Source organism: Megalopta genalis, chromosome 5 (assembly GCF_051020955.1).
Source record: "Megalopta genalis isolate 19385.01 chromosome 5, iyMegGena1_principal, whole genome shotgun sequence".
NCBI lineage: Eukaryota > Metazoa > Arthropoda > Insecta > Hymenoptera > Halictidae > Megalopta > Megalopta genalis.
The window spans coordinates 5,470,857-5,489,932 of NC_135017.1; the positions used below are offsets into that span (position 1 = coordinate 5,470,857).

Consider the following 19,076-nt stretch of genomic DNA (forward strand, 5'->3'; position numbering starts at 1 on the left):
TCACTAAGAATCAATGTAGATGTAAAACACTGCACTTAATAATTGTAAGTAATGCAAAAAAATAATTCGACTAAAATTGTCGTCAAACTGCATTCTGAGTCCTGTAATTGTCTGTTTCCTTTTTCCTAAAATAGTTGTACAAATACATTTTGATCGATTACCATAAACTCGAACAGTCTCCACTAAAGAGTTAAAATCCTCTCTCCATTAAGGGTTGTTTCTGCAACAAACTACCCCGCGCCATAATAAAAATCCTAAAAAAATCAGTTTTACAAGAATTTGTAAAAAAGTCAACGATGTTTCAAACAAAGTACCGGTATCCCAATCAGAATTGAGCAAAATTCATTCGATTGACGAATAACGAATAAGAATCAAATTTGTATTGGTTGTTCATGCGTGACGAATAACTGCATATATTTGAAGAAAGTTTATTCGAACAAGAATCAAATTTTTATTCGTCATTATTTAGATATTTCGTTATTTGTTTTAATGAACATTTACTGAAATATTTTCTCAAATATTCTCTAATTATGTCATGTTAACTAAGCCAACAATTCAAACCAAATGTATTTAGTCAAATTATAATAATACCATTCCGAGTATAATTAGGATTTATCTGTGTATAACTAAGTTTAGTTAACTATAATTAATTTGATTCAATAATTTTCAGTTAACTTTAAACGATCGATTCAAAAATTTTTATTAATTGTTATTAATCCAATTAATCGAAGAGTTCTTTTTAATTGTTATTAATCCAATTAATCAAAGAGTTCTTATTAATTGTTATTAATTTCAGTTACCGTTAATTTAATAATTTTTATTCATTTTTATCATTTCAGTTCCAATTTGTTCAAGAATTCCTATTAATTTTTATTAACTCTTATTAATTTCAGTTGCAATTAATTCAAGAATTCTTATTAATTCTTATCAATTCTTATCAAATTCAGTTCCAATTAATTCACGAATTCTTATTTATTCTTATTAATTTCAGTTCCAATTAATGCTAGAATTCTGATTAATTTCAGGTCCAATTAATTCAATAATTCTTATGAATTCTCAAAAATTTCGCTTTCAATTAATCGAACAATGCTTACGACAAATTGTTCGTTATTCGTGCGAATAATTGAAGCAAACGATTACACTTGAAACCAATTTATCCGAATTGAAAGCAAACCAAAAAACAATCGCATCATTTCAAACAAAATATGCCGAAATATATAAATATTCTCCCGAGCAATGCCGAACCCCGACTCCGACCCTCGAATCCACCCGAAGGGGGTATCCTCCGGGGAAAAAAGGCCGTCGAAGAAGAATTCCCGAGATTCCGCGTCGAAGGAGCGAATCCAGAAGGCTCCTGGGACGGCCGGGTTGATGCATCGCCGCCAAATTGAAACTCCTCACCCCCTCGGGGCGTCGCGCGGGTGGAAAACGATAGAAATAAAATTTCAGTCGGGCAGTAACAATGAACCGCAGAAGTTTCGGGCATAAAGCAGCCGCTATTAACCGGCCCGCCAATCGGCGGAACGTCTGACAACCGTTGGCGGCCGGGAACGGTCGCGATTGGACGGAATCTCCGCCCAGGGGTTGGTATCGATCATCCCCTTCAAGCTCCGCCGGCGTTCGCTATATAAACCGGCCTCCCCAGGGACACGGCCGATAGTCGGAAACAACCTCTCGCTGGCGCCGTCGACCCTCGCAACCCCCCCGCCGACACCCCCGCGAAGTGATATCCCCGAGAAGAGTCGGTGCCCGACGGACAACCCCCGGCGAGAGTTGCCGCCGACAGGACACCCCCGAGAGTAAAAGGATTAAGGAAGCAACCGTTTAAGTGTGCCAGAGGGACCGGCGAGGTCTTAATTGCGGTCGAGTCAATCCGGTTGCGGGATCAGTGAAGTGATTAATGAGCTGGTGAGAAACCGAGACCGAAGGCATGGCGAGTCATTCGAACTACGATTACGAGGACAGGGGGCAGAGGATGAGGCACAGGGTGGGCACAGCGACCAGGCCGGCCGACTCCTCCGTCGCCTGCACCAGGTGAGCATTCCGGGGGGTTGGATTTGTCGTCGATCGGATATTTACGCGTTCATGGCGAACAAAAATGGGCAAATATATTGCGGCCACGGCGACGCATTAACCCCTTGACATACCATTTCCTTCGCAATTAATTCAAATTAACGCGGAAAATTCGTATTTTGCATAAAGATCCTCTTTTTCTTTCGCCTTTGCACAAATCTCGGCTGGAGGATAGTGCGATTAGAATTTCTTAGAAGGGGAAGAAAATTGATGCTTATGTGCCGAAATTTGCCCGAATGGATTAAATAGATTAGAGAGATAGAGATTCGAATTTTTTATTGCAATTTTAAGGGACAGAATGAAGCCTGCACGCGATAGGTTGTTTTACTAGAAATTTTCGTGACGAGTCAGACTCGTCGAGGTGCGGCAAGGGGTTAAATAAACAAAAGACGCAGGGACATCAATTGCGGTCGACTCTCTGTCGCCAACGGTACCCTGCGCTCTTAGAATGTAATTAACGGCCGTTCGAGGAGAATGGTAACGCGTGTCGTTTCCTCGGACGACCGAACGAGGCGTCCGATAAGGAGGGCCCGACCAGGGCCCACGATGAGGCCCGGATTTTCAGCAGTCGAACGTTGACTCCCGAGCGAACGTGTCGAATAAATGATTACACACGAACGAGTCTCGATCATTTCTCCCTGACCCAAGGAAAAAGTAACCCTGACACCCTCAAGTGAAACCGAAAATAGCAGAAAGACGGAGAGGGAACTGAGAATGAGTGGACTACGAATCATTCCGTCGATGTACCGATTTCAGCTAATTAAAATGATTATAAAAAGAGAAACAGAATTATATATTTAATAGATATATATTTATATTATAAATAGAATTATCTGTCTTCAAATTAACGCGGAAAATTCGTATTTTGCATAAAGATTCTCTTTTTCCTTCGCCTTTGCACAAAGGTCTGGTCGTTATATTTAGAGCGATAGTTTTCACGGGTCTGCGAGGTTTTTGGTTTAGGGGTTGTTAGCTGGTTGTTTGGATCTCGGCTGGAGGATAGTGCTCGATGAGGATACGGTTCTTACGATTTGAGACTATTTATGATTTTGTTCAGCGTTTGTTAGAATCGAGACATTTATTTTGGACAAGTTGGTATTCTTGTTTATTTTCTATTTATTTTTTGGTGTTTTTATTTGCTGGTTTCCTGTCGATTATAGCAGATGTTTTATCTGTTATATCTGTTTTCTATTTACTACAGCTATTTTATATTTATTTTATATCTATTTTACATCTATTTTGCTGTCTATTGTATGTATTTTCTACCTACCTATAGATGTAATAACATCTATTTTTGTATCTATTTTGTGTATTTTCTATTACATCTGTTTTTCTATCCATTACATCTATTTTCTATCTATTTTCTATCTATTTTCTATCTATCTTCTATCTGTTACATTTATTACATCTATTTTCTATTTATTATATGTATTTTTTTATTATACAGGGTGTCCTGGCATCCGAGAACCCGACAACCAAAAAGGGGATGATTCTATACGAGAAAAAACAAATTGAAAATAAGGAATAAGATTTTTTCATTCGGGGCCTCGTTGAAAATCGAGAAAATCGACTTCGAATATTCAAAAATGAGCTTTTATTTTTTTTATGTTTCAAGCAATAGCAAAATTTAAAAAAAATAAGAATTTCAATTATGGTCTAGTAGACCGGTCTCTCTGTATCATCTAAAAAGAGTTCAAATCGTTTATACCAGTTCTAAAAAAGTTATTCCGTTTTAATAGAAAATATAATCTGTAATTTAGTCACAAACTTACTTTATTAGTACAAAAATCGTTGGAAATGTTGAACATGCAAAGTCGATTCTCGCGACAACGACGCCTTAACCGAACAAATTTTATTCTTTATTTTCGATTTGTTTCTTTTTTTCATGTAGAACCACCCCCTTCTCATATATTTAATTAGATTTAATTAGATTTGTTTTCTATTTATTACATATATTTTCTATTTATTACATCCATTTTTCATTTATTACATCCATTCCCCCTCTATTCTATTTATTTACTTTCTATTTCCCAATCATTTTCTATCAGCCAGCAACTAACCAAAGACTTTTCTGGGTCAAACTAGACCCGGTCACAGCGATTAAAATATCAAATTAAAGAAGCGAACCCAAATATACGTCACTGTCAAGTTGCTGCCATCATCGCGGAGCTTGAGAGAAAAGCATTTTCCGGGCCCCATAGCCGGTTCTTAAGGCCCAGTCCCATCAAAGAAGAAAAACGTAGTAAAAACATAGCGAAACCGTAACAAAAAAAAGGTAGAATTCAGAACATTTATACAAATTTTCATGTTTAAAATTCCTTGCGTGACCATTAAAATGCACGAAAAAAATATCATCCATTCATTGAAAACAATTGTTACTTCTACGTCGAAAAATTTTCTAATTAAAAGATGATGTTTTCCTTACGTTTTAATAATCATGCAAGGAATTTTTTAAACATGAAAATTTATGCAAATATTCGGAATCTATATTTCCACTATGCTTTTTTTTCTTTAACTAACCCCATTGAGAGATGTTAACATTGTCGGTTGACACTTTCAACATCCACAGCTGTGATAAAAATATGTTTCCGTCTGCCATCGGTGTTTGCTATTTACTTGTGAACATGACACCAGCCCGTTACCACCGGCAATTGTGGCGGAGCAGGAAGGTGCTGGCCGACGGCGGCAGGTGTTAATGCGCTCTTTTTCTCGAGTTTAAAACTATAATTAATTATCATCTATCTCTGATAGATAGGTGTGAGTAATTATAGATTTATCGTGATTTTTACAATGTTGCCGATATTTAAACAAAAAGTTATCAAAACAGCATATTTGTATATATTTCCATATTATATATAATAGGAAATGAAAATATACAAATATAATTTTTCCTTTTTTTGTTTTTGTTTTTTTTTCTTTTTTAAATATTAATAAAAATGTAACAGTTACTTTGAGTTATACACAGTAAGTTATTACTTTGAATTATTCACAGTATAATAGGCCATCTTTAGCTGAGATACCTTGTATATTTGAAAAAAGCTTAACGTCATGTTATATTATTATATTTCTATATTAGAAATAGTAGAAAATGGAAATATACAAGTATAATCTTTCTTTTTTTGTTTAAATATCAGTAAAAATGTAACAGTTACTTTGAGTTTATAATTATTCACATTACAATAGGTGGCCATCTTTAGCTGAGATACCCTGTATATTCGAAAAAGGTTTAAAGAAATGTCATATTAGTATACTTCTATATTAGAAATAATAGAAAATGGAAATATACAAGTATAATCTTTCTTTTTTCGTTTTTTGTTTAAATATCAGTAAAAATGTAACAGTTACTTTGAGTTTATAATTATTCACATTACAATAGGTGGCCATCTCTAGCTGAGATACCCTGTATATCTGAAAAAAGTTTAAAGAAATGTTATATTAGTATATTTCTATATTAGAAATAATAGAAAATGGAAATATATAAGTATAATCTTCCTTTTTTTGTTTAAATATCAGTAAAAATGTAACAGTTACTTTGAGTTTATAATTATTCACATTGCAATAGGTGGCCATCTTTAGCTGAGATACCCTATATATTCGAAAAAGGTTTAAAGAAATGTCATATTAGTATATTTCCATATTAGAAATAATAGAAAATGGAAATATATACAAATACAATCTTTTCTTTTTGTTTTTATTTAAATATCAGTAAAAATGTAACAGATACTTTGAGTTTTTATAATTGTAAGTGACCATTTTTAGCTGAGTGCACTATATTTTTGAAATAATAACTGAATAAAATACCATATTTGCATACTTCTATATCAGAAGCAATGGAACATAGAAATATATAAATAGGGTACCTTGTTAACTTTTCGTTTAAATATCAGTAACAATGTAAAAGTTACTTTGAGTCTATAATTATATACACCACTGCTGATACAGGGTGGTGGATTTTAAAACGACGGTTTTGATCGGATTTTCCTGCTCTGATGGAAAGATAGAAGATGGTAGATCTATAATTGAAAATTTTAATCGATTGTCCAGCTTCGATCGAGAAGTAAAAAGTGGTGGGTTTCGAAGTTAGTAGACTCAAAATCGAAGATGATAGATTCAAAATCGAAGATAGTAGGCACAAAATCGAAGATAGTATACTCAAAATCAGAGACAGTAGATTCAAAATCGAAGACAGTTAATTCAAAACCGAGGATAGTAGACTCAAAATCGAAGATAGTAAACTCAAAATCAGAGATAGTAGATTCAAAATCGAAGCTAGTAGACACAAAATCTAAGATAGTAGGCTCAAAATAGAAGATACTTAATTCAAAACCGAGGATAGTAGACTCAAAATCAAAGATAGTAAACTCGAAATCAGAGATAGTAGATTCAAAATCGAAGATAGTAGACTCAAAATCGAAAATAATAGATTCAAAATCAAAGATAGTAGATTCAAAATCGAAGATAGTAGACACAAAATCTAAGATAGTAGGCTCAAAATAGAAGATAGTTAATTCAAAACCGAGGATAGTAGACTCAAAATCAAAGATAGTAAACTCGAAATCAGAGATAGTAGATTCAAAATCGAAGATAGTAGACTCAAAATCGAAGATAGTTAATTCAAAACCGAGGGTAGTAGATTCAAAATAGAAGATAGTAGACTCAAAATAGAAGATAGTTAATTCAAAACCGAGGATAGTAGACTCAAAATCAAAGATAGTAAACTCGAAATCAGAGATAGTAGATTCAAAATCGAAGATAGTAGACTCAAAATCGAAGATAGTTAATTCAAAACCGAGGGTAGTAGATTCAAAATAGAAGATAGTAGACTCAAAATAGGAGATAGTTAATTCAAAACCGAGGATAGTAGACTCAAAATCAAAGATAGTAAACTCGAAATCAGAGATAGTAGATTCAAAATCGAAGATAGTAGACTCAAAATCGAAGATAGTTAATTCAAAACCGAGGGTAGTAGATTCAAAATAGAAGATAGTAGACTCAAAATAGGAGATAGTTAATTCAAAACCGAGGATAGTAGACTCAAAATCAAAGATAGTAAACTCGAAATCAGAGATAGTAGACTCAAAATCGAAGATAATAGACTCAAAATCGAAGATAGTTAATTCAAAACCGAGGATAGTAGATTCAAAATAGAAGATAGTAGACTCAAAATAGAAGATAGTTAATTCAAAACCGAGGATAGTAGACTCAAAATCAAAGATAGTAAACTCGAAGTCAGAGATAGTAGATTCAAAATCGAAGATAACAGATTTAAGATCGAAGCTATTAAGTAAAAAATGAAAGGTAGCAGGTACAGTAAGCCTAACACCGAAGGTTTTGTTCTAGTACACAGTACTACGTGGGCCCGACCAGCGACATCAGCGAGGAGGATTTGGCCGAGCTACCATCCTGCGTCTACGCAGGCAGATCCACCCAGCATGTTCCGCACACCTCTTCGCACACGCACTCGCCTTTACACTATCACATGCCTGTCTCCACACCTGGTAATCACCATGGCAGTCATAGATAAAGTCTGCACACTTCATTCGTTCGTAGCGAGTCCTGGGAAATAGAAATTTTGCTCAAAGTTTGCACAAGTGTTTGTTAATTCTAAATTGGGTTGTACTGGTTGTTAATTTCGAATTGAGTTATACTGGTTGTTAATTTTTAATTGGGTTGTACTGTTTGTTAATTTGAAATTGAGTAATACTATTTGTTAATTTGAAATTTGGTTCTACTGATTGTTAATTTGAAATTTGGTTCTATCGACTGTTAATTTTGAATTGGGTTGTACTGGTTGTTAAATTGAAATTGGGTTATACTGTTTGTTAATTTGAAATTGGGTAATACTATTTGTTAATTTGAAATTTGGTTCTACTAATTGTTAATTTTGATTTGGGTTGTACTGGTTGCTAAATTGAAATTGGGTTATACTGTTTCTTAATTTGAAATTGAGTAATACTATTTGTTAATTTGAAATTGGGTTCTACAGGTTGTTAATTTTCAATTGAGTTGTACTGGTTGTTAATTGTTGAATTGGGTTGTACCGGTTGTTAATTTTAAATTCGATTCTACCGTTTGTTAATTTGAAATTGGAATACATTGTTTGTTAATTTGAAATTGGGTTAAACTGTTTGTTAATTTTAAAATGGATTCTAGTTTTTGTTAATTTTAAATTTGATTGTACTGGTTGCTAAATTGAAATTGGGTTATACTGTTTGTCAATTTGAAATTGAGTAATCTATTTGTTAATTTGAAATTGAGTTCTACAGGTTGTTAATTTTGAATTGAATTGTACTAGTCGTTAATTGTTGAATTGGGTTGTACCGGTAGTTAACTTTAAATTCGATTCTACCGTTTGTTAATTTGAAATTGGAATACATTGTTTGTTAATTTGAAATTGGGTTAAACTGTTTGTTAATTTTAAAATGGATTCTAGTTTTTGTTAATTTTAAATTGGGTTATACCGTTCGTTAATTTGAAATTAGATGAAACTAGTTGTTAATTTTAAAGTAATTTTGAAATGAAAAATAATGTCAGCGTTCGTTTCGATAGCTAAATTTAATTAAAGCAGCGTTTCGTCTTTCAACAGATCACAATGACACAGAAATAAATGGTGTCGAGGAGGGTTACTATCCAAATGGCAGCCCCTACAGAATCCAACGACACGCTGCTAACATAAGAGAAAGGAAACGTATGCTGAGGTGAGAAATTATTCTTAACACACTATACCTACTGACAGTTGTTTCATAGTTCCGAAAAATTAATAGCCAGAAATTAATATTATATGTACAATCAACATTAATAATTTACATAAAAGTAGCAAGTTGAGAAACAAGACTTTCTTCGGAAGTTTTTAATATGAGAATGGTGAACATATCAATGTTTAAAGCAAATTGTGAAATTTGTTAATGAAAAAATACTGAGTCTGTTCGAAATTACTACTACGGATAGTTAAAAGATATAGTCAACGTTCTTTTATATAAAAATCAGAAATTCGGAAACAAGGCGATCTTTTCGAATATTTTTTTTTAAGCAAAAATAATAAACATATTACGTTGAAACTTTGTGAGCTTGTTCACTAACGTTTGGAATATATTATAGAATTTTTTTATTACAACAATATTTATTCTGTTCGATGTTACTGCAGTAGATAGTTAAAAATCAAACAAACAAATCTGAAATTCATCCACGACTTTTTCGATATCAGAAAAATGTTATCTAGTGCTGAGAGCTCACTGAGAGCTCATTTTACTCTTTAATCACAACTAGTTACGATGACAGACTTTATCCTCTATCGAGGCTAGCGTAAGGGATGAGTCGGTGTTAAAAAATTTTAATAAGCAAGTAAACGGATTGTCAGTTTGATTACGGTTTTTAGCAGCATCAACTCGGCTTTCGACGAACTACGAGTCCACGTACCAACGTTCCCGTACGAGAAAAGACTGTCGAAGATCGACACCCTGCGTCTGGCTATAGCGTACATAGCTCTACTGCGAGAAGTGTTGGCAGCGAGGCTCGACCCGCTTACATACGTCGAGAGGTGCCTTAGAGGAGAGATAAACGGGGAACGAGCTGAATGGAACACGAGTGGTCAGTATACGTTTAAACTACGATCATATTTTCGATTGATGAAAATTGTGCAACTTTTGTTCAAGCTTCGTTTATAGCTTTCACTCTTTTGAAGATACTGCACAAGAAGACTATTTTTATCATTATTTTTATCACAATTTTTATTACTATTTTTATCACTATTTCTGTTACTACTTTTATCGCTATATCTATCATTATTCTTATCACTATTTTTATCATTATTTTTATTACTATCTTTATCATAAAAATAATGATAAAAATAGTGATAAAACTTAAATAAACTCGCTTCTCTTCGATTGGCTTTTCAACTTTATTTAGAATGGTCAATTAAAATTAATTTGGTAGAAATAGTGATAAAAATAGTGACAGAAAGAGTGATAAAAATAATGATAAAAATAATGATAGAAATAGTGATAAAAGTAGTGATAGAAATAGTGATAGAAATAGTGATAAAAATAATGATAAAGATAGTGATTATTTTTATCACTATTCCTATCACTACTTTTATCACTATTTCTATCATTATTTGTATCACTATTTTTATCATTATTTTTATCACTATTTCTGTCACTATTTTGATCACTATTTCTACCAAATTAATTCTAATTGACCATTCTAAATAAAGTTGAAAAGCCAATCGAAGAGAAGCTATTAAGTAAAGAAAATAATTTTGAACTAAAATTTTAAAAATAGCGCTTAAAAGTAGTGCTGAATTAAAATTGTAGAAAGTTTACATATACATCAGAATGTATAACAATTAGAACAAATGAATCAGTAATCGATTTCAGAAGTGACAATTTTCTGGAAAATTCATTAGTGGCATCCGCTAATTTGTTTAACATTCTTATCCACAATTAGGAAAATTACTCATTTTCTCTGAATGTAATGTAAGAACTTTTAGATTTTACTTTCTTGGATAATAATGATTTGATTTACATTATATGTATATTTAAACTATACAGTATAATGTAATTAAATGTTATACACAATTATAACTGTTGACATAAGGGTTGAGTGATTTATTGTTTATGTTGTTTTGCAGATCTGACCGCACGACTGTCGTGGATAAATTGGGAGAACCTCGGGGTAAATCCTAACAGACGATCCGTGTTGACCACCCTCGCCCTAACTACGGACAACATGAATTGAAGAGAAATCACGGAGTTTCTCCTTTTCTTTGTAAATAAATCCCAGCTGGAATAGAGAGTGCCAAAGGACATTATTATACATATGAATGTTGTATATTTCAGTTCTAGTCGTCTACGTGCAATACGAGCGATGATATATAATATACATATATTATATTTCGTATTTCTATACATCTAATGCAATACTCGCGTGTACGAACGGATAGCCATTCTAGTTTTAGTATTTTGTTTGGAATAAAAATCAGCGCTCGCGGGCGGCCATAACGCCACTGAGTTTCATTCCACGGTTTCCCATTTTCTTCTTCTTATTATTGCCTAATATAATTTATTCTAAATGATACTTCCTTCTGTCTTCATAAACTCTATCTGCATATATTTTCATGCAAATATTAGAATATAGAGATTTTATCATGCTCTAGTAACAATAAATATCTTATTCAACTTTGTCAAGTAGTCTGTTCACTGTTATAGTTGCTTTACTTAAAATCTTGTTTTTATTGGCAACATTTAAGTAACAGAAAGTACTATTCAAAAGTAGCAAAATGAATATTAAAGTGTCGAAGACATGGTTCTCTCACATTTCAAGATATTCTAATAAAATTTACAGACCTACAGAAAAATTACAAATTATACTTTCTTAGCCAATATGGCATCTTTCTTTTATGAGAACATGGAAATAATGAGAAGCATCGAACAAAATAGTTGAACAATGTACATTATGTACATTTGAAATAATGTATACATATTTCAAGATTTTGACTTGAGATAATAATGTTCTTTGATAACGGATCCGCGATTAATTCCATTATAAAATCAAATGCAATTACTTCAACCGTGCATCTGTTTTATCAAAGAACATTTTTGTCTCAAGCCAAAATCTTCGAATGCATATTCATTATTTCACACGCACTTAGTCGGTACAGCGCTTCATTTCCAAAACGAAGCATCGACATTGTCGTCGAAGCAGTAATCGGTAGATGACACCGTTGTTCCCTTCAGCCCGCGAGAAACAAAAGCATGGGACTCGTGCCCCTAACCCAACGTCACATCGATTACACTCTCAATATAATCACCTGCAACCGAACAAAACCTATCGTTATAACAACGCAGTTAATTTTAAAACATTCGGAATACTTAACGTCTCGCCACCAACATCGGAAACCACGATTATCCTTCCTGTTCATCGACTACAGTGATACTCGTATGTTCCATGGTGTAGAAACAAATTTCACTGTTCACCGGAGTCGTACAGCAGTTGTTGTCGCCGGATGTTTAGCTGACGAAAAGGAAGTCAATGGACCATTCAACGAAGCTGAATATAAATTCGAAGGAGCACAAGGAGGACGACGATGTGAGCGTGATCGCAGTAATAGGAAAAGAAAATGACAGATCCTCGATGCACAGGCAATCTGAGAAATGGACGAAAGACCGGATGCAGAACGATCGACGAATGATCGAGCTCGGTAATGAATCGAAAATGACGCTCCGAAAACGATCGGAGTCAGAAGCGTTGTCCACGGAGATCGGTGAGTCGCCAACCGATTACAAAAGAATCGAGATCCTGCAGAAACTGCCTCCAGGAATGATTATGTTTAAACAACAGAGAAAATACAAGGATGATAGCGATTATGTGAAAGATTCTACGGAAACCAGCAGCGGCGGATCCACTTCCGGTGCGCCCGCGAAAGTTAGGCGGATTCATCGGACGACAAGAAGGGCGTAAGAAATTCTTGTTTTATTATTTCGAAGGATTCGAGAATGTTGTAATGTTATCGGTTTATTTATAATTTAATTTATTATATTCTCTTGAGAATCCGATAATTAACTCGTGATCACAGACGTCTCAGTATCATAACATTACCACAGACTTAAATAAATTATAAAAAGATTAATTACAAAGATATTTGTTCATTATGTTTTCAATTTTGTTCACAATAATCACATCGATGTATTTTAAATTGGAGCTACTTATGTTTATGCGTCGACATGTATTGCTAAAAAGTGTCAGCCTTTACTGGGAATATGTACATTTTAAGTCTTGCAGATAATGTGTCTGTGATTATGGATTGAGCAGACTTGTTTCTGTAATGAAAATTGTTTGCAGACGTGGTACAAGGGAAATTCGTAGGAATCCAATACGTGTAACGAAGAAGGATCTAGATAAAGGATATCCAAGACAAAGACAACAATTGATTTCAATGAAGAAGAAGGAAACATTCTTCAATTTAGGATCTACTAAACAGGGAAAGTCTTCCACGATGCCATACATGAATACACGGTCAGTCACACGAAAGATGTACAATGTAGGAGCAACTTATCAAGCACCTACAGCAAGGGATGAACTGGAGTGGAAAGAATGGCCGGTGCATGGTATGCATGAGAGACCAGTCTTTCATCCTCAGGTAAGACTCTTACTCCTATGAGAGACAGGGAATATTACCTTTTGATGTTAACTGCCTTTTTCAGGTAGGCCTGGCTGCAGAATACTTGGGCCGTTACTACACCAGTTTCGATGGTCTCTCTTACCATGAGATAGTCGATCGTCCTGAAATAGAAGTAGTGTCTGTAGATCCTCACTGTGATTCCTTACCTTCTTCTGGTGAAAAAAAGCGGAAAAGGAGGTCCAAGATGACTCAGAGCTCTTCGAACCTAAGAAATGCAAGGACATCTGTTTCATCTAAGAAACTCAAATCTTTCGAGAGTTGTATGCACGAGAGTTTTCACTGTGTTCTGGGTTATTGCTCGCAGGTGATGACTCCCAATTATAAAACCAATGTCGAGGGGAAAATAAACAAGTTAAACGAGAACAAGTCACCTAACATTACAAAAGAATCGAATAAGCAATCGTCAACGAGGAATATCGTGGAATCTACCAGCAAGTATAAATCAACTGCCGGTAATAAAGAAAAGTTACAGAAAATGATAGATGGGAACAAAATATCAAACAATTATTCTGCGATTATGATGTCCCAGAATGCTAAGAACTTTAATCAAATGGCGAAGACGCGGCTGTTTCCAGCACAGAAGGTTTATGTTGCTAATTCTCAGAAGTCCGTTACCTTTAGCAATCATAGAACTCTTCAAAGTGGACAAATGAAGGTGCAGGATATGATGCGGTCTTCTAGTCACCCACTGGTATTGGTCAACACTTTAGAAGGAAAAGATACTCAGTTTTTAAGACCATTGCCTAACAACATGAACCTCATACAATTAGAAGATAATGAGTCTTTATTCGATATACCTTCAGTGCTTAATAATGCAATTCCCACCGAGGATTTGTCAGAGAATTCAAAGATGGTCCTGAAACAGATTCCTATGAAACGTGGGAACAAACCTGAATTCACTTTCAGAAAATATCTCCTCGAGAATTCGCAGCAAAGCAGAGCTCTAACACCAAAAGAAACGAATGCTAGCGAAAACAAGTCGTCCCTTGAAACCTCTACCAAAGAAGTCAATGCCAAAAAAGTGTCTGATGGCAATAAGGTTTGGTGCGCTAGCGACACTTCGGAGATAGCAAAAATCTTGTCCGAATACAATAAGAGCAGCACTAAGAAGCCAGCGATCGAGAACCAGGGATTCTACGCCAATTTGAAGAACATTCGGATGAAGGACGTGTCGAATAAAGAGGAGAACGTTAAACGAAATGCTCAGGAGAGCTCCATGATGAGAAATATGAATATAAAATTCCCGGAAGGAAAGTGGCGGCGATTTCATTTGACGGTAGAGAAACTGAAGGATATGAAGAATAATTCGAACGAAAGGAAGACCTTGTCAGGTGTTCCAAATAAACAGACATTATTTAAGATTGCACCAACAGCAGATCCGCCAACAACAAATAAACACAATGACAACTTGAAGTACTTAGAATTGTCCCAAAAGTCAAGTACCATCAATCTGGAGAAGAAAGAAAATAAAAATAATTCTATGAATATTATGATGAATACAACAACGATAAAGACTCAGTCTTTGCAGGAGCTGTTAGAAAATACAGCGATGCTGTATTGCGCTGCCACTGGAACCCACCAGGACGACTTAGCTAACTATATCGATAGTTTAGACGCCACTCAGAGCATAAAGTGGCTAGAAACGTGCAAGAATTTGACAATCTGAGCAATTGTTTAACTTAATAGTAAACGGGTTGAGAGGAGTTTTATGGAATTACAGCCAATGAAGTACGTTACTTCGTCAAAATCCTTCACAATCCAATAGCTCTATCCATTGAATTCAAAGGACCGTTTCGAATTTTATGCACATTCATTTTTAATCGTCGTACTTCAGATAAGTTGAAAAAATACGCATAAACCTAAATCCATTTCTTTATTTAATAGGATGTCGGAGCAGAATCATAGTACAAATATATTCAATCAATAATTTAAGTTGTTAAAAACACGGGTAGTTATATATGAAAATAGTGTTAATATATTGATTTCGTTTTATTAGACATTTAATTACCGTCTTTATTTAATGTATTCGAACGTTGAACTTGTTTAAATAAGACATAGAAATAATATTATAATTTTGTGCTCTTGAAATGCATTACGTCTTTGTACTTCAAATACATTCTTCAGACATTTCGGTCACTTGTATCAAACATAGAGAAATTAAATGTAAATTTGCTGGAGTTAGCTGATAGAAAGTCTTCTTTTCACGGTTGTAGTCAACACCAAGCCATCGTTTATGGCTGCATGTATGAACAACATGCAAACAACCACAATCGCAGAATAGACGCATAGCACAGCAGTTATGCCGAGACTTCGTTGTCAGTCTCTGTTCTGTCTTCGTTTTCGATGGGCGTGCCTGTGGAGACACTCCAAACATTTAGCAAATAATCAAATGTACCTATTGTTAGATCTTTTATATTAGCATACATTCATTTACCTCCTTTTCTCTGATTCTGACTCGCTTTCCTCGCTAACAGTCTTCACAACCATTTCTTCAGTCGTGGACTCGTCCTCGCTGTTCTCCTTACACCTTTTGCTTTTACTAGAACTTTTACTCGAATCGTCATTCCGGCATTTTGATCTGATTCCATCAGAATGCTTCTTGTCGCTCTTCTCGGATGACTTTTTCTCGCTTCTCCTCCTGCGTCTCTCATCGTCAGAGGAAACTTCATGCTTCGATTCCTCTCTGTGTGCAGATCTCCTTTTATGTTCATTCTTTTGCGACCTGTTCCGCTTCGCAGAGTTGCGAGAACTGGACGTGGAGTAGCCAGTGTCTTGCCTAGATTTTCTGTTGAATTTCAGAAAGGAAACGCGATTAGAAATTTATATTTTCAGTTGGAAGACGAATGATCACGCGGTACCGTTTAGAATGGCCTATGTTTCTAGGAGAGGAATCAAATTTATCTGTCTCTTCAGTGGTCTCTTCGCTGTCCGTGTAGTTAGCCTCCACATCTCTGTCCTTCTTTTTCTTTCTTCTTCTGTTTTCGCAGACCTTCCTGGCCCTAACATCCCTATATACATCACCTTTCGAAATGATGCTGATGTTACCCATAACAGGCTTCTTTTTCTGCTTGCTTTTGTTCTCCGTTTGCACTACGTACAGCCTGTAGAGCTGCAGAAGTATGACCAGAGTATTCTTGCAAGTGAAGAAGATGTTCATGTAGCTGACGATGCTGTAGTGAATGATGAGGATTAGCCTGAATGCCAGGAAAGGACCATCCTGAAATTACAATGGAGTGTAAGTGTTGCTGCGATACAAACATTTCTAAGTAGTAGTAAAAGATACCTGAAGAAGCATGTTCAAGGCAATTCCCCATACGTCGATGCTGCAACAGCTGGTTTCATTGTGCATCCTCTTTTTCACAGCATTCCCTGAGGACAACCTGGATTTCCTGGACTTGGTGGCAGTCAGTACAACAGTGAATTGCATCAAAGACCACGCCCAAATGCCTAGTGTCAGGTACACCAGCACGGGTTCACGAGCTATTCTGTCTTCCTTGAAAGAGTCGAAGAACTCTATGATGTCGGCAGCCGTCCCTATGTAAACTAGCAACAATTGACTCAGTTGATCACGCGTCAGGTCACCCTTCGGCAGCATCCACCTTCCAATGATCAGGACCAGCATCAGGAATTGTTCAATCAGAGTGACCCACGTTTCCGTAGATATTTGAATGTCTGGCAAGTGAATGTTCACCTGGATAACAAGTTAATGCGATCATTCTTTCTAAATCGTTCGCACGAATCCTGTTCACAGGGGAATCGAAAGTTTCACTCACACCTAACGCCTTCTCCAAATGCTTCAAATCCTCCGCAGCCAGGTTGGTCAGGTCCAGGTCCAAGTTCTCCGATATGTTGACATTAGATTCGAAAGCTTTCAGTCTTCTGTCGACCTTATCCAACTCTAGAAGCCATATAGCGGGCACCACGCTGCTGAGGTATAGGAACACCGACGGGCAGAACCTATTGTGCATTATTACAGGTCGAATCGTGTAAAGTCGAACGCTTAAATATTGGTGTTAAAGTTGGAAAAGTTTCCCTTTAATCATTTTTGATAAGATGAACGTACAAGATTCAATCATTTCTGGGATCAAGATCAGTTTAAGAACATAATGTTCCTTATCGTTGATTGTATATTTTATATATAATAATTTAATAATATGCAGTCGATTTATATAATATGTAGTCGATTGACGAGATTAATATCGGTTGGTCGAGAGTGATCGGGATGCATTAATTTTTTCAAGAGGGACAACCAGGGTTTCTGCTGAATCCTCAGGCAAATCGATCACGGGATTTGAATTGGGAAGGATATTAGAGAAAGAGGTCACTGTTACAGGTAGCCTTTTCTGAGTGTCGATAATTTTCGAGCTACTCCGAACGACGTATAATGGATTGTGTCTCGTCCCACCCCCGCCACTAATGCTCCAATTTCCGACTGTCATAGTGAGATGATCCTACAACAACACACCCTTCCTTGCTCAGGAAAGTAGGCTTGTTTTACTCTGTCTAAAATTCTTATTTATACATATTCGTAGACGAATCTTCCATAAAAATGTTGTACAACTCGAATATTTGAGTATAAAATTAATTTAGCTTATAAATGCAAAGACAAATGTTTGATAGAAAGGCTAGGAAAAAGATTTCTGTTCACAAATAATTACCATTTCACACTGAAAAATTGTATATCATAATATTCGTTATTGCCTTTCTAAATTACATTATTCACTTCCAAGTTTTTAATTATTTTGCTCCTTATGAATGTATGTAAGAGTAAAAAATACGATTGTTATTTACCATTTCCATTCTTGGTTCTCTTTTATAGTGAGTGTAAAGATGCCCTCGAGAAACAATAGCAGGATGGGAGAGCTGAGGTACCAAAAGAGAGGATTCTTCTTAAAAGTAGTCACTTGCCAAATAGCTATGAAACCGTGAGAAGCGAAAACCAGTCGCGTGATAATCGCCTTGACGGTTGCTAAGAATTTTGCCATTGCTGTACTGCACTATTTTTAATGAAAAATCTTGCTTAGAATTCTTGATACACTTTGGTAACACCGTAATGTTTATTCACTTATTAAGAGACAGCTATCTTTCTGCTACCAGTACTAATCGTAATGATAGAAAAATAACAAGCTTCATTTTTTAATTGATCTTGTCAGAGAACTACATTTTCTTATCGAGATCATATATCGACGATACACAAATTCTAACGCCGTTCACTGTATCAGAACTGAAATAAAACTATTCCAGATCGCGGAGGGTTTGATTTCAAACAGCGTCGCGCACGCGTCGTCGTTCGAGAAAAGGATACATACCTATTTTGTGACCCAATATATATATATATATATATCAATCATTTTACGTTTAACATCAAAATAAGCATTATAAAACAATGAACGACTATATAGTTTATTTTAGACATAACATTGTTAGTGACAAAGTGATAGTACAATAATAACATAGTTGTAATAGTAACTTTAAAAAAGTATAGTATATATTCACATAATATATATTGTATATATTATTTAGCAAATAACTCAGGACTTGTGCAAATGTGTGACCAAAGTTGTAACTTCTACCTTGAAAAAGAATACTTATTTAATAGAAAATAAAACAAACAAAAAAATCATTCGGAAGAGGAAAGAATAAAGTTTTGTAGTTTTATAGAAACTTCAGCTCAATACTATACTATTGATATTTAACAAATATAGATACTGTTTGATTAAATGATTTCAAGTTTAGGTAAGTATGTATCTGTTGTACAAATTTCGTTACATAAATGGTACTATCTAGAGATGTATAGAGATGTGTATAATTGTATAAATATATT

General features: G+C 35.1%; 3 protein-coding genes across 4 annotated transcripts; 2 read left to right on the forward strand and 1 right to left on the reverse strand.

The window, feature by feature from the left end:
- Nucleotides 1-1,233: 1,233 nt before the first annotated feature.
- LOC117224100 (48 related 2) lies at nucleotides 1,234-11,072 on the forward strand. 2 transcript variants are annotated; one of them, XM_033476773.2, is made up of 5 exons: nucleotides 1,234-2,034; nucleotides 7,414-7,571; nucleotides 8,660-8,771; nucleotides 9,452-9,660; nucleotides 10,703-11,072. In XM_033476773.2, exons 1-5 carry the CDS (start codon nucleotides 1,931-1,933, stop codon nucleotides 10,807-10,809), a joined length of 690 nt encoding a protein of 229 aa, XP_033332664.1. In that variant the 5' UTR covers nucleotides 1,234-1,930; the 3' UTR covers nucleotides 10,810-11,072. The 2 variants fall into 2 exon arrangements, with proteins under 2 accessions (XP_033332664.1, XP_033332662.1); XM_033476771.2 differs by having other exon boundaries at nucleotides 1,595-2,034; nucleotides 9,449-9,660.
- A 765-nt stretch (nucleotides 11,073-11,837) lies between these two features.
- On the forward strand, nucleotides 11,838-15,325 carry LOC117224101 (uncharacterized). Its single transcript, XM_033476774.2, has 3 exons — nucleotides 11,838-12,527; nucleotides 12,913-13,210; nucleotides 13,275-15,325. Exons 1-3 carry the CDS (start codon nucleotides 12,103-12,105, stop codon nucleotides 14,916-14,918), a joined length of 2,367 nt encoding a protein of 788 aa, XP_033332665.2. The 5' UTR covers nucleotides 11,838-12,102; the 3' UTR covers nucleotides 14,919-15,325.
- A 34-nt stretch (nucleotides 15,326-15,359) lies between these two features.
- Nucleotides 15,360-18,237, reverse strand: LOC117224055 (transmembrane protein 26). Its single transcript, XM_033476713.2, has 6 exons — nucleotides 18,044-18,237; nucleotides 17,026-17,209; nucleotides 16,536-16,943; nucleotides 16,111-16,469; nucleotides 15,687-16,037; nucleotides 15,360-15,489 (listed from the first exon to the last, which is right to left on the reverse strand). Exons 1-6 carry the CDS (start codon nucleotides 18,235-18,237, stop codon nucleotides 15,360-15,362), a joined length of 1,626 nt encoding a protein of 541 aa, XP_033332604.2.
- Nucleotides 18,238-19,076: the final 839 nt, after the last annotated feature.

Coding starts and splice junctions, on each gene's coding strand:
- LOC117224100 (XM_033476771.2), top strand. CDS start 1,931: ATGGCGAGTCATTCGAACTACGATTACGAGGACAGGGGGCAGAGGATG. Junction 7,572..8,659: donor CATGCCTGTCTCCACACCTG/GTAATCACCATG, acceptor GTCTTTCAACAG/ATCACAATGACACAGAAATA. Junction 8,772..9,448: donor GAAAGGAAACGTATGCTGAG/GTGAGAAATTAT, acceptor TACGGTTTTTAG/CAGCATCAACTCGGCTTTCG.
- LOC117224101 (XM_033476774.2), top strand. CDS start 12,103: ATGGACCATTCAACGAAGCTGAATATAAATTCGAAGGAGCACAAGGAG. Junction 12,528..12,912: donor CATCGGACGACAAGAAGGGC/GTAAGAAATTCT, acceptor AATTGTTTGCAG/ACGTGGTACAAGGGAAATTC. Junction 13,211..13,274: donor GACCAGTCTTTCATCCTCAG/GTAAGACTCTTA, acceptor TGCCTTTTTCAG/GTAGGCCTGGCTGCAGAATA.
- LOC117224055 (XM_033476713.2), bottom strand. CDS start 18,237: ATGGCAAAATTCTTAGCAACCGTCAAGGCGATTATCACGCGACTGGTT. Junction 17,210..18,043: donor GAGAACCAAGAATGGAAATG/GTAAATAACAAT, acceptor AATGCACAATAG/GTTCTGCCCGTCGGTGTTCC. Junction 16,038..16,110: donor AACATAGGCCATTCTAAACG/GTACCGCGTGAT, acceptor GAAATTCAACAG/AAAATCTAGGCAAGACACTG.